The sequence below is a fragment of the Nesoenas mayeri genome, assembly GCF_963082525.1.
Source record: "Nesoenas mayeri genome assembly, chromosome: 6".
NCBI classification, from domain to species: Eukaryota; Metazoa; Chordata; class Aves; order Columbiformes; family Columbidae; genus Nesoenas; species Nesoenas mayeri.
In genome coordinates, this window is record NC_137545.1 from 36,994,333 (window position 1) to 37,007,942 (window position 13,610).

Here is a 13,610-nt window from a genome sequence, read left to right on the forward strand (position 1 = left end):
CAGCAACCAACAACCAAACAATAGTCCAACCAAACAGTGTGTTGGTTCAGTTGCAGTGAGACTTCGTCTTGTTGGAGTTGAATTTAAGGAAGAATGTAGCAAAGCTGTTCTTTATTAAAGCTTTTCTTGACTTGTATATCTTTTCACTTTCACCCTGTTTTTCACACTCGGCCTACAGTTTTGCTACATTTGCTACTCTTGGTAAATCAGGAGGAATGTCTTCCTAACGGTTTCACAAACAACTTCACAGCTATGACATATCCAGTTTCCAGAGAGGTCCTGGAATTATTTCCAGAGTTGTCTCAGAGTGAGACCACCTCTTTCAAAAACTTAAAAAAACCCACACCCTAAACCTGCCATTCTTTAGAAGCACACACAAAAATGTCTTTCCGTGCCCTCTTTAGATACGACTCCTATTGTGCATTTTAGAGACTACGCTAGGAAGAGGCCTTAATAGTTCACAGGATCAGCTCCTTTGAGAACATTTACAAGGCAAGGTGAAAATATGGGAAATATTCTACTACCTTAAGTTCAGGAATGGTTTACTTGGTATGGGCAGCAGGCAATATCAAAGTCTGTGAGTGATTACACTAGACACATATCTGTTTATTGCTTCAACGTTTGCACACTTCAGTTACTAATTTCCTGTCAAAACAGAAATATAATCTGTGCTGCTGTCATCATGCATGGCACATAACCCTTTGATATCTTCTGACCACTGTCAATTTAGATACCATATAATGAGTCATTATAGGTAAGTAGTAATCATTAGCTGTGGAATAGTTGAGTTGCAGTCCTTGACACCTGTCAAATCTCAGATTAAACATATACCGAAGTCAGTGCAGGTGTGCATCCAGCCATGGAAATGGGGGGAAGCCCAGACATTCTTTTCCTGTGCACTTTACAAACCTCCATGACCACCAACAGTGCTGTGAAGTTAATTAGTTAAGTACATGTTGTTGAGCATTCATCAGCTTGCTAGCCACTGGAATTGCTTAAGTGGCAGTAAAAAAAGGGCCAGTTTGGGGTTTTGGGGTTGGTGGGGTTTGGGTTTTTTTGGTCATGTTTTTCTTCCTTTTTCTTTTAGCACTTGCAATAGTGGGGGCCATTCTTCCATCTGTCAATGATTTCTAATCCTTTCTTATTGCAAAACATTGAGATTTACTTTCTGTGTTCTCACAGTTTTTCAGTAGATTTAAGGCTTTTTTCCTGTTGATAAACAGAGTGGATTTTTTTTCCCTAAACAACTAGTCATAAAAAATCGTTAGCACCTGTCTGTTAAAACATGATGTGATAGGTTTACTTTCTTACTCAGTGTTTTCCACTTCACAAACTGAGAATTGGGGAAGAAATATTGATTGTTATAACCACAGATATTATTGCTGTAGAGGATGCTGTCAATTCTTACTTGAAATTAAGTAACTGAGGGAGTTAATCTTTAATATTTCAGATTTGTTTTTAAAATTGTGATGTTTTGTGATGTATGAAATTTTCTACATTTTACGACACCAGATATTGCAAGAGAACAGTAAAATAATACTCACTTTCTAATGAAGTAACAATACTCTACAAGAATGTCCCAAGGCTATAGTTAAATAAACTGAAAGAAATGACATTTCCCTCTGCCATTTTTTGGAAAATTAACTTCAGTGTATGGAGAACAGCATTAAACAGAGTCCTTTGTTTTCTCTATTGAGACCATTTATTTTCCTTACTGAGATATTTTAGGTGTGGAAAAAGTGAACTTGAGGGCTTTATAATATTTTTCACTGTACTTGCAATTTATTTTTCTGCACCGTTCCTACTTAAGCAAAAGATGGCTACAAATTGCTCTTTTAGCAACATAAATGCTTGGTGCAGTCGCTGCCTTGTCTGCTTGTAGTTTACTATGTAATGCACATTCACTTCTACAATCAATAATAATCAATAATGCTAAATGCACACACAGAAGACACGTTGGAAGATGAGTAGTCCAAAGATACTTCTGTCCTGCAAAACTGCTGGTTCGACTGAAAGCAGAAGATCTAAAGGGAATTTTAACAAACAGGGAGCGCTGCTAGCAGGCATCTGTGTAATTATCCTATTAAAACAGAGTAACATCTGCATTATCTGTGCAAGTGGAGAATGGAAGGGAACATTATGTTGTCTAATCCTGTTTGGGAGCATTATGAAGTTAAAAGGATAACATTTTACCAAATCTGTGTTTCAACACTTAATTACCTTTTAATTACTTTTTTTCTCCTTGGGTTTTATGCTAAGGACCCTGCCTGTAGCTTTCATCACAGAACTGCCCTTGCCTTTGACTTGTTTATGCCAGGTTTTATCTTTGAGTTTACTGTGGAAAGATGAACCTACTGTGTCTTGAAGGCCGTTATTCCAATTATTTTTCCCTAGCGTGTGCAAAGCTCTGAGAATATTAATTTTATACACAAAAGGCATGTTATAGCAATCAGTATTATGTGTTTTGGATTTGGTTGCAAAGAGCAAAGTCTTTGGACTGTGTGTTATGAAGAAGGAGTAATGATGCATGGCAGAGGCCACACAGGAGCAAAAGATTATTCCAGCCTTCTGACTGCTTGCAGTGTAAGCCAGGAGTGTATTGGCTTAAATAATGTAGATTTCTTTTTTCCTCTTTACCCCTGAGGGTGTCTGATTTCCTGATCACCTATCTAACCATATGCCGTGGCTCTTGCCAGGAACTCAGAGCGGTGTCACTGCCAGCTAAAATTACTTGTTTTCTGAGAACTGAGTTACGTTGAGAATTGTTTTAAATTGCTGCACTGGCAACATTGCAGAGTTTAGTGTACACACACACATGCACACAAAATGTAAAAGCAGCCTTACCTTGAAATTCAGCTTAGAAACCACTTCAAGCATTGAATTTGATCCAGACGCTGAGAGTTGTTCCACATCTGCCCAGGCGCATCACTCCCTCTTTGTTCTCTTTCCAGTGCTTTTCACAGCTTCTTTGTGCTCTGACTAGTACTGTACAATGTTGATACATGCAAATTGAACATGTACAAAGAAAGCATGTTGCTTACTCCTATTTTGTAGCAGTCAGAGTGAAGACCTAGTCTAGCTAGTAAAAACTATGCTGTGCTAACTTTGCTTCTTTTCTTTCCTCTTGCAACAGGATGGAACTGAAATACGGATGTACATCGACTAAAGAGCTGGAATAAGACTGAGTCCTGCCCTGTGATATTTATATACATGGACCATGAACTTGCTGTTTGGCTTCATGCTTTAGGAACCTTTGTAGTAACAGTGTGAAGCTGTTGGAAATCATGGCATTCTCTCCATGGAAGCTCTCTTCTCAGAAACTCGGCTTTTTTCTGGTGACTTTTGGTTTCATTTGGGGAATGATGCTCCTGCATTTTACTATTCAGCAGCAAACACAACATGAAAGCAGTACAGTCTTGCGTGAGCAAATTTTGGATCTCAGCAAAAGATACATCAAAGCGTTAGCTGAAGAAAATAAAAATGTGGTTGATGGGCCTTACGTTGGGACAGTGACAGCATATGGTAAGTGTATGCTCTAGGTTACATGATAATCTGATTAGGTTTTTCTTAAAGTCATCCAAACGTTTTACGGCATTATGCTGCTCAATTGACAGTATATTGCACTGTGGATTTTCTGCATGGACTGAGAAAGCAGTCTTGACTTGTAAGTGTGAAATGGGACAATTTTTCATTTCCAGTCACTTGGAAATGAAGATGTCTGATAATTTTTATCACATCTTTCTAGTAACTGTATCTGGTATGCCTCAGGTTATTTTTTTAGAATGTCATTAAAAAGGGTTTTTTGCTGTTTTTGAGAAACTTTTGGAGTGTTGTGTGTCAGTGATCTAAGAAATTCCTTGTGGAAGAAGACTGTACCTTATTGATAAATTAGAGACCTGCTATGTTCATTTCTTTTTCTTTCCCATGTCATTTCTTTGTTCAGTCAGTTTACTTAACATTTAAGTTTCTGTATCAGGCATAATCTTAAATTAATCTTAAACATATTCTATTTGCTTTGGAGTAAAGAACTCTTTTCTTGAGTTCAGGTGCTTTGATCGGCAATAGATTTTAATGCTTACTTTACCGTTTGTATAACATGAGAGTTAAGTTTGTGTGCATGTGTGAGAGAAAGCATGCAGAAAGGAATGAAGCATGTTGCCAGAAAATGTTATGAAAATAAACATATAATCCAATTTCAAGTTAGGTGTGGCCCCTTTTCAATCTGATAATGTCACATCATACACCTTACTTGTTTAGCATTTTTTAAATTCACTTTCCCACTTAGCTATGCACTTTCAGGCTATCTGGAAAGTTAATGGCTAATTAGTCATCTAGATTTGTTTCCTTTTATAGTTGCCTTAATATTTGGCTCTGAAGAAATTGGATAGATGTCTTTTGTCGGTTTAGACAAAGAATAAAGACTAGGATGCAACACATAATAGCTGCATGTTTTTCTATAGTTTTCTCTTAATACTCTTGTTCTTGGTGCATGTGATGAAAATATCCTGCTGGGAGTTTCTCTCCATGTCTTGTTTCTGTTAGCACTTTTTTCCTCTAAAGAAAACAATGTTGAGTTTGTGTGAAGGTGCTTGCCTGCAAGCCTGAGATTATCATCCCAAACACAGGTAACAATTACATTGCTTTGTTGCTTAAAGAATAACCCATCCTGATTCTGTAACTTCTGATTTCTGTCTGCATATTGAACTATACTGCTATGGTAATATTACAAAGCAACACAAGCTAAATAGAGTGGTACTAGATCGTTATTTTGATTGAAGACCTCCAAGCAAGTAGAGGCCCCTAGAATTGTGTGTATACACTTAAAAGAAAATGCTATCTGCTATATAGCCATCATCAGTGTCCTGTTATCTTGTAAGGATGGTTGATGGTAGCTGAATTGAAGAAGAAAAACAAAAAACAAAGAAAAATATGTCTCCAGATATGAAGGGTAACTGCATTAATCCAAGCCCAAGCTAGGTCTGAAGGTACAGGGTATCCTTAAACTCAGATTCCCTTGCAGCTTGTTGCCTGTGGCATTAATTTCCTGTTCCAAATCCCGCTGAGCAATAAGTTGACTTGCTGCCAAAGGATGCTCAGGTTCCCCAGGAGAAGTTAAATTGCATTTGAAAGTGCATATGAGAAATTTGTAACGCTTCTGTGAAAGTAAAGCTAAGTTTTGTGTAAAAATTTCAAGTTCCATGGCTAAGAAGAATTTTAAGTTTAAAGACAAGTTTGGACAGGTGTTTTCAATTAAGGAGTTCAGAAATATGCAAAATGTCGGTAATATATTTACTTAAAATATTAGAGGGAAAGATGCTATGGTGAGTAAATAACACCATATTAAATAACACTTTATGAATCTGAGGAAAATAATAGTTACTTATTAAGTTATATTGTTCTGTTTGGCATACCAAATGATTTGTTGATAGCAAATGATCAGGTTAGCTGTTCAGGATTAAACACGTTAATGATTAATGTTAATGGGTAGAAGTTGGTTCGCTATTCTGTGCAAATTAACAACCTTGACTTTTAGCCTTTTTATTTCTTTTAATCTTATCCTTGGATGCTATTACTAAGCACAGTCGTCATTTCCATGTTCAAGAGTAAGTTTTAAGTTTGCTTGATTTGGCTGCTTTTACCCACCCAAAAGATTTTCTGTCACTCCTTGTGATTGTATAGCTTGTTTGCTTTCTCACTTTTTCTTATTCCTATATATTGACTGATCAGGCAGGTAGATCAAACACTTTCCTTTTAAAAGTTGTGGTCCTACTATAAACAGTGAGCATTAGATTTTTATAGCATTAAGCAGTTATATTACAAAAATTATTATGAACCTGTTTCTTCCCTCCCCTTCTCAAACTAGCTTCCAATTGCGTTTTTGAACTGGTAAGCAGTCTCTCATATAAATGTTTTGCTATTAAAAGTATTCAATATTAAAACATTACAAAGTTTAGCCATTTTTTTTCTTTATTCTCTGTGTATACCTTTATGTATGCTATGGTTCTTCCTTGTTGTTTCCTGAATTTTTTTTCTGCCTTTCTTTACTTGTATTTTTTCTTCCTTCTGTACCACGTTTTTGTTCATGTTAAATCCCTGCTCCACTCTCTCCTTCTTTCCTTTTTGTCTGCACACTGTACCATTAAGTGGTGCCACAACCCCTTTTAAGATAGTCCAGATCATTAGTGCTTAAGATTCCCTCTTCTGATCTTTAAAGGACAAAGAAAAACACACAATTATAAAGAAAAATATCTACTTTATGGCTTCATGGAATAAATATAAATCTCCTTTTATTTGGAAAAAAGAATCATAAGCCTTCTAAAACTAATAGCTTTTTCTTACTCTCTCATTTGCACAAGTATTGGGCTAGTCATGGGAAAAAAGTAAAAGGAGTACAAAATAAGCATGGCAAAAATACAACTGATGTTGTGGCAGAGGAATCTCTTCAGATGTATGGAGAAATTTTCTGTTACAGATCAGAAAGTTATTTGATTCTAAAGTTGTGGAAAGCAGAAACTGACATATGCAGAAATTATACATATGCACATGTAATATTTTATGGAATTAAGTGGGAGAATAATGTAAATTCATCATACCAAATTCTTTAATCCTGAGAGAAGGGTACATGAACAAAGAGCAATACTTTCTTTTATCTTTTTTGGCTCGTTGCCACTATAATTATACGGTTTAGCCTCATAGTGGTCTACTTTTCCATTCGTCCCCACCGTTCTTTTAGCTTCTCCAACTGTCTGGGCAAGAAATATGAACAATAGAAAAAGGGAAAGAAAAAGTATCAGAGAACTCTTTCTGGGTTGTCATTTGATATGTAAACTCCTGTTACTATTTGTTGCTTTCCATATGGCAGAATTGCTATGTCAGACCAAACAGGTAGAGGCAATCACTAACAGCTTAAAAACAACAGGTGTTTTTTTGTGTGTTTTTTTGGTGTTTTGTGTATATGACAGAAGGGTTGAACTTAACATTTTTTTGCCAGTGAAGAATGCTGTTGTGCTGGAGGAGATGCAGAAGAAGGTTTTTGTACTAGCTCAATGTTGTCCCACCTCTGGGGGAGGAGATTTTTGTTTGCAGGTGACCGAGCATCTAAAAGACTGTTCCTCTGATAGTGCTTGAATATGGATTTAGGTTTAGGGTTATTGTTTCTTAAGCAACTTCTTATTACCTGACTATTGCAAAGCATGCATTTTTTTATTCCCATGTGTGTACCCATTAAGGCAGTACACATTTCACCTTGAAATTAAGATATGTGTATGAGTTGCAGTGTGCTCTATAAAATACACAAGAAGACAAGTTCCACCTCCGGGGAAACTTTTATCTGAGGCTAAACAAAGTAGGGAATGTTACTGTATAGAACTGCTGATGACAAAGATTTGCACTGAGAAAGTGTCTGCGTATATTCCAGTCTCATTCTTGTATCTATTTTTTTTATTCTGTCTGACATGGTGCATTGCATTATTAAGCAATTTAACTTTTCATTTTCGCTTGTAGATTTGAAGAAGACACTTGCTGTCTTGTTGGATAATATCTTGCAGCGCATTGGGAAGCTGGAGTCCAAGGTGGAAAATCTTGTACTTAATGGAACAGGAGCAAACTCTACCAACAATACTACCACTCCTGCTCCCAGCTTAGGAGCAGTCGAAAAGCTTAATGTAGCAGGTGCGTATGGCAGTTTAAAATATTTATGCAGTGTTTAATCTGTGTTTTTCTCTCTTGGCCATAACATGATTTTTTGGTGTTAGACATTTGGAATGCCTTGGAAAACAAAATTCCAAGTCTAGCCTCTATCAATGGCAATCTGAAGTCCAGTGGTTTTTTTACAAGCTCAGAGGAAGACTTTCCATGGTAACTTGAACACCTTGAAGAAAACAAAATTCTCTGCCAAAGCAATATCGTCTACCTTGTTCATTGTAAATGTTTCATACTTCAAATGATCCCACTTCAGAAAGATTAAACTGGGCAAGCATTTTCTCTGTAAGCCTAGTTACTTGGGTTGATATTAATCTACCCTGCATTTTTACCATAGGCAGTTTATTGGTTATTAACTTAAAGAAAACATTTATTACGTTTTTTACTGGTTATGATTTTAAAATGTCTGTCCCTACTCTGCTTAACAGCTGTTACGATTTGGCACACAAAGATGATCTACCTGGTACCTTCAACTTAAATATTTATTTTTAAAAGCCATTTGAAGTCATTAATTTTGTCTTCAGTGAAAGGCCCGTTCGCTACTCTCACAACTTCTCAAAGTATTTGAGTCATGCTGTGGTAGAATGGCTCGCTGGCCTCTTCACCTGCACAGCTCTGTTCCTTTAGTGTTCTCAGCTGTGAATGTGGTTTATATGCTAAATAAATATTGCTGTTTATACTCCCTGGTCTATTGCCCTGCATTTTGCTCTGCCGACAAGTCTAAAGAGGTACTGGCTGTCCTGACCCATAGGAAGGTCTGGGTCTGCCCTGCTAATGATCTTTGCGGTCCCAAAAAGAGAAGAGAGCATAAGAGTTTTGTTTGTTATTCCTGGTGTTTAGCAGATTCATAATTTTAGTATTCACAAGCAACGCCTGAGGAGGTTGATAAGAGTTTTCAGTTTGTGGTGTTTGCATAGCTTTTTGAGGCCTGAGGCTTGCTCTGTGGCAAAGAACACCATTTGTCTTATTAGAGCTTCAGTTTTTTACCTTTTGCTCTTGTACACTAAGTTTGAAATATCTGAAGCAACTATATTAAACAGCAACAACAAAAACCTTTAGGAAACAGTTTCCTAAGGTTTGATTAATGTATTGTTCTGGTGCCTTGTTGAATAATATTACTGTTCAGGTATCTCCAGGCTGGATAGTACCAATGGGCAGAATAGAGCTGGAAGCTAATCCTTGTGTTAAAGTGCCTACTCTTCATCAATTTGAAGCCATTAGTGGAAATTAATCTGATCAGAGGCGGCCAAATGGAAACGAAAAACGTGTTTCTACTTCTGTCTTCAAAGCAGTTTCCTGACAGTAGCAAACTCTGGAAGCCATATGATTCCAGTAGAATCATAACATAAATATCTTCTATGCTAGGAAGGAATTTTCAGTAAATAAGCTAGGTTAAGTAAACATCGTGATTACAATACCAGCTACAGTGTTACCTTTGTCTGTAATATTTTACCAGCATCCTTTTTTATTGTGCTAGAGCATTTGAGATAATCTGAAGATTGTTGCAGAGAATGCAATTTGTTACCCAAGAGTTTGTCATTTTAGTGGAGCTGAAACACGTATGTATACAAATACACATAATACTTTCATTGTTTTCTTTATAGTAGTTTATTCAGCCATTACAATATGAAGTGATCACAGAAAGCAAATGTTAGGATTACTGTTTCTGTCTTTATCAGCTCTAGTATTTTAATGCTGACTTTAGATGAATTCATGTTCGCTATTGCTGGTAATATTTTTCTTATAATTTAGATCAGACTACCATGGCAGGCTAGACTTATCAGTCTGAATATGCAATGGGCTTTTCTTCATTGTGTATTTTAAGTGTTAGTAACACTTTCATAGAAAAAAAAGTAGTATTATTTTATCTGCAAACTAGAAAGAACAGAGATCATGATTAGTCAACATTTCTCCTCCCAAAGCCTCTCTGCATGTGGAATTTTCCTTTATTAGGTACAGTGCTGTATTAAGAAAGCAGTTCTGAGCACAGTATCTATATGATGCAGGTGGATTGTGATAACACAAGAATCCTGGTTTAGGTCCAAGGTCAAGTTATTGAAATCAGTCCAGTTTATGGTTTTGTCTGACTTCAGTGAACACATCTGGCATGTGCCCATGTCTCAGATTTATGGATTGAAAAAGTCTTTTCGTTAAGATTAAGGACACTGGCAATTGGACCAGATAGGGGTTTTTAAACAGAAGTTCCACTTCTCCCTACCTTTTCTGTATAGACAAGTAGAATAATAGTATATAAAGGAAATATTTACAGTATTAGAATGTATAAATGTTTTCTTCAGTTCATAGAATTGTTTAGGTTGGAAAATACCTTGAAGATCATCGAGTCCAACTGTTAACCTAGCACTGCCAAGTCTAGTGCTAAACCATGTCCCTAAGCAGCACATCTGCTCATCTTTTAAATACCTCCAGGGATGGTCACTCAACCGCTTTTCTGGGAAGCCTGGCTTTTTTTTCTTTTTTCTGAAGTTGTTCCACCTCTGACTGTCAAGCATGGTGCAGAACAGAGGCAGCAGCCCTGAAATCTGCAATGGAATATATGGCTCTGTGGTGGTGTGTAGAGTTTCTGGCAGACAGCAGGATGTGAAGAAAATCCATCTGGATTATGCTTGTTCATAATAAGAAGATGATAGCAGTAGATAAGCAGAAATGTTGAGGATTTAGCAAGGACTGTAAGTCAGCTGTCCCTGAAGTAGGTGAACTATTTTATTCATTTTTCAATTCCCATTCAGAGGTCAGAAATCTATCTCTTCAGACTCTCAGACAACATCATCGTTGATTTATATGCAGACTGAACTGTGTATTCCTATCCTTAGTGTGTTTAGGTTTAATGTTTGTACTGTGTTACCACACCTAGTTTCTCCCTCTGAAATTAGTTTTGCATCAGTTTTTCATTGAGGGAAGCCCAAGAGCAAAAAAGCTTCTCCTCTCTTTTGGGTTGCATGAAAGGATAATAGAGCATCTTAATATCACAAATATCTTTAATCTTCATCCCAAAGGAGCTCAGGATGGGACCTCTGCTAGAGGGTGAGGCTCCATAGATTATATTAAAGAGTAAAGCTGGGGAGCACATTGAGTATCACAGTATGTTTGGGATTGGAAGGGACCTCAAAAGATCATCTAGTCCAATCCCCCTGCTGGAGCAGGAACGCCTAGGTGAGGTCGCACAGGAACATGTCCAGGTGGGTTTTGAATGTCTCCAGAAAAGGAGACTCCACAACCCCCCTGGGCAGCCTGTTCCAGGCTCTGTCACCCTTACTGAGAAGAAGTTTTTTCTCATTAAGTGGAACCTCTTGTGTTCCAGCTTGATCCCATTACCCTTTGTCCTATCATTGTTTGCCACCGAGAAGAGCCTGGCTCCATCCTCGTGGCACTCACCCTTTATATATTTATAAACATTAATAAGGTCACCCCTCAGTCTCCTCTTCTCCAAACTATAGAGCCCCAGCTCCCTCAGCCTTTCTTCATAAGGGAGATGCTCCACTCCCTTAATCATCTTTGTTGCCCTACGCTGGACCCTCTCCAGCAGTTCCCTGTCCTTCTGGAACTGAGGGGCCCAGAACTGGACACAATATTCCAGATGTGGTCTCACCAGGGCAGAGTAGAGGGGAAGGAGGACCTCTCTCGATCTACTAACCACCCGCCTTGTAATACACCCCAGGATGCCATTGGCCTTCCTGGCCACAAGGGCACAGTGCTGGCTCATGGTCATCCTGTTGTCCACCAGGACCCCGAGGTCCCTTTCCCCTACACTGCTCTCTAATATGTAATTTCCCAACCGATACTGGAACCTGGGGTTGTTCCTGCCCAGATGCAGGACTCTACACTTTCCCTTGTTAAATTTCATTAGGTTATTCCCCGCCCAACTCTCCAGCCTGTCCAGGTCAGTAGATTGAGTGGGAGGTTCGGTGTTACTTTTTTCTTTTTTTTCCCTCTTTAAATCCATGTGTAAAATCATAAGCATACTTTCCTTTTTTTTTTTTTTCTTCCCTTCTCAAAACCATCCAACAACCTGGTTGTTTTGATACTGACAAATTTCAACTGCTTTTTCAGAGCCTCCACTTGGTTTATGAAAGAGTGTTAATAAAGATGCTTATAAGGCTTGAACTGATTGGTTTGAGAAGCAATCAAGTCCTCTTTCCTTCTCTCTATTCTGTCTTTATTCAAGTTGTATCTGAAAAGATTTTGAGATATTTGGTAGCTGTCCTTTCTGCATTCATGGGAAGTAAAATATTCCCATACACACAAGAACGTATTAATCTAAACCTTGGGTGCCCAGCAGATAAGAGTTTTTGTCAGCCTTGTCACAAAGCTTTGAACCACTGCCACAAATAACACCTTAGGTAAATCTTAGCTTGCTGGTTTGGAGGTGATTAAGCGGAAATGGTGAAATACAAAACTATGACACATGTGTACATGGCTGCTTCTGTTGTAGGCAAATCCTTGGTTTCATGTGACAGGCACAAGATCAGTTTGATTTTAGGCAGCTTGACTTTTAGCGGTTTTGCTTTTCTAAGATAACTGTGAAAGGAATCCTTGATTTTTGTGAGACATATTTCATCAGATAGGACGATTTGCTTGCACAAACGTGATCAAAGAATCAATTCTCTGTTTTCTGTATGTGATTTTTCAATAAGCAGGGGGTGTGGGGTTTGTGTGTTGTGGCTTGGGTCTGATTTGGGCTTTCTCTTGTTTTTTTGTCATTATTGGTTTCCCTCCCACCCCAAATTGTGAACTCTTGCTGTGATTTTTTGGCAGCTATTGATTTAAGTGAACTAAAGGAAACTATTTCAATTCCTCAGGCTTTAAAACACTACTAAATAATAGTGGTACTCATTCTGAATACGCAGGTTGCAAAATACATTTTTAAAAATAAAAATGTTGATTTAAAGCAAGGACTAAGGTGCTTTGAGGCCGCTGTCACCACTCTACTGTGCTTGTTCAATGAATAGCTAAAGTTTTGGTAAGTGTAACCATCCACCAGCTTAGATAGTATAATTTCACTGAAAAGTGTGCCAGACTGGTTGTTTACAAAATATTCTTTTGCCTTGAAAAGTGTCATTGTGGATGATATTAATCATGTGTCTTTGATCCTGTAAAAATGAGCAAGTGAAGGTTCATATCAAGTCCTGCTGCTCACCTGCCTTGTGCATAGCTGGCCCTAGGAGAACTCTCTTTAATACCAAGACCAGTCAAGAACTAGGTTGCTGGATGCAACACTGCTCAGAGAGGGAGAATATTTTTGGTGTATCTGTTCAGAGTTTCCATAGCTTTTTCACCTTATGTATTAACTTGTTCTGCTGTATTGGCTGTTGTGTTCTCTTTTAACAACTTCAGTGTTAGTATCTTCAAAGTCACTCATTAGGATGCAGACTTCAGTATTTACTTGTCATCCAAGACATGATGGCTTGGATGCCTGTCAGATATCCGGCATCCTTCAGGAATGTGTAGTGAGGCAGGCTGACAAGCCAGCTTTGGCAATGCTGCGAGCAGGCTTTTTTTCAAACGTTACTATGGTGAGAAGAACCTTTGCTGTGGTATTTCCACGTCCTCCTTCCTAAAGACTTGGGGCTGACACACTGAAGCCTTTTCGGTGAGGAAGAAGACTCAGGTAACTTCATGATCAGTTATTTTGTTTCCATGGCTCTCTTTCTGGTGAGCCTTGTTACATATATGACAGCCTTGTTAGTTTTAACAGTCTGCAAACATAGTTCACCCTGTAGTTCTGTACTTGCAGAGACAAACTAGATTTTAAAAAGCTATAATGTTGCATGTTATTTTGAATTTCCGAAGCTGTCCTGTTTTAAGAGGGCTACCGTAGGCTTTTCTTCAGTTAACGTACTATGTACAATGTTCCATATGGCTGCGCCTTAAAAAACAAGCTGTTTGTCCCC

General features: G+C 38.0%; 1 protein-coding gene across 1 annotated transcript in view; it reads left to right on the top strand.

Moving 5' to 3' along the window:
• Window positions 1–3,284: 3,284 nt before the first annotated feature.
• Window positions 3,285–13,610, top strand: part of MGAT5 (alpha-1,6-mannosylglycoprotein 6-beta-N-acetylglucosaminyltransferase) — a gene marked incomplete at both ends in the record, with an annotated part of 73,065 nt that continues 62,739 nt past the window's right edge. The window contains 2 exons of the mRNA XM_080346826.1: window positions 3,285–3,522; window positions 7,504–7,671. Of these exons, the coding sequence (XP_080202952.1) occupies window positions 3,285–3,522; window positions 7,504–7,671 (406 nt within the window). The remainder of the gene's footprint in view (window positions 3,523–7,503; window positions 7,672–13,610) is intronic.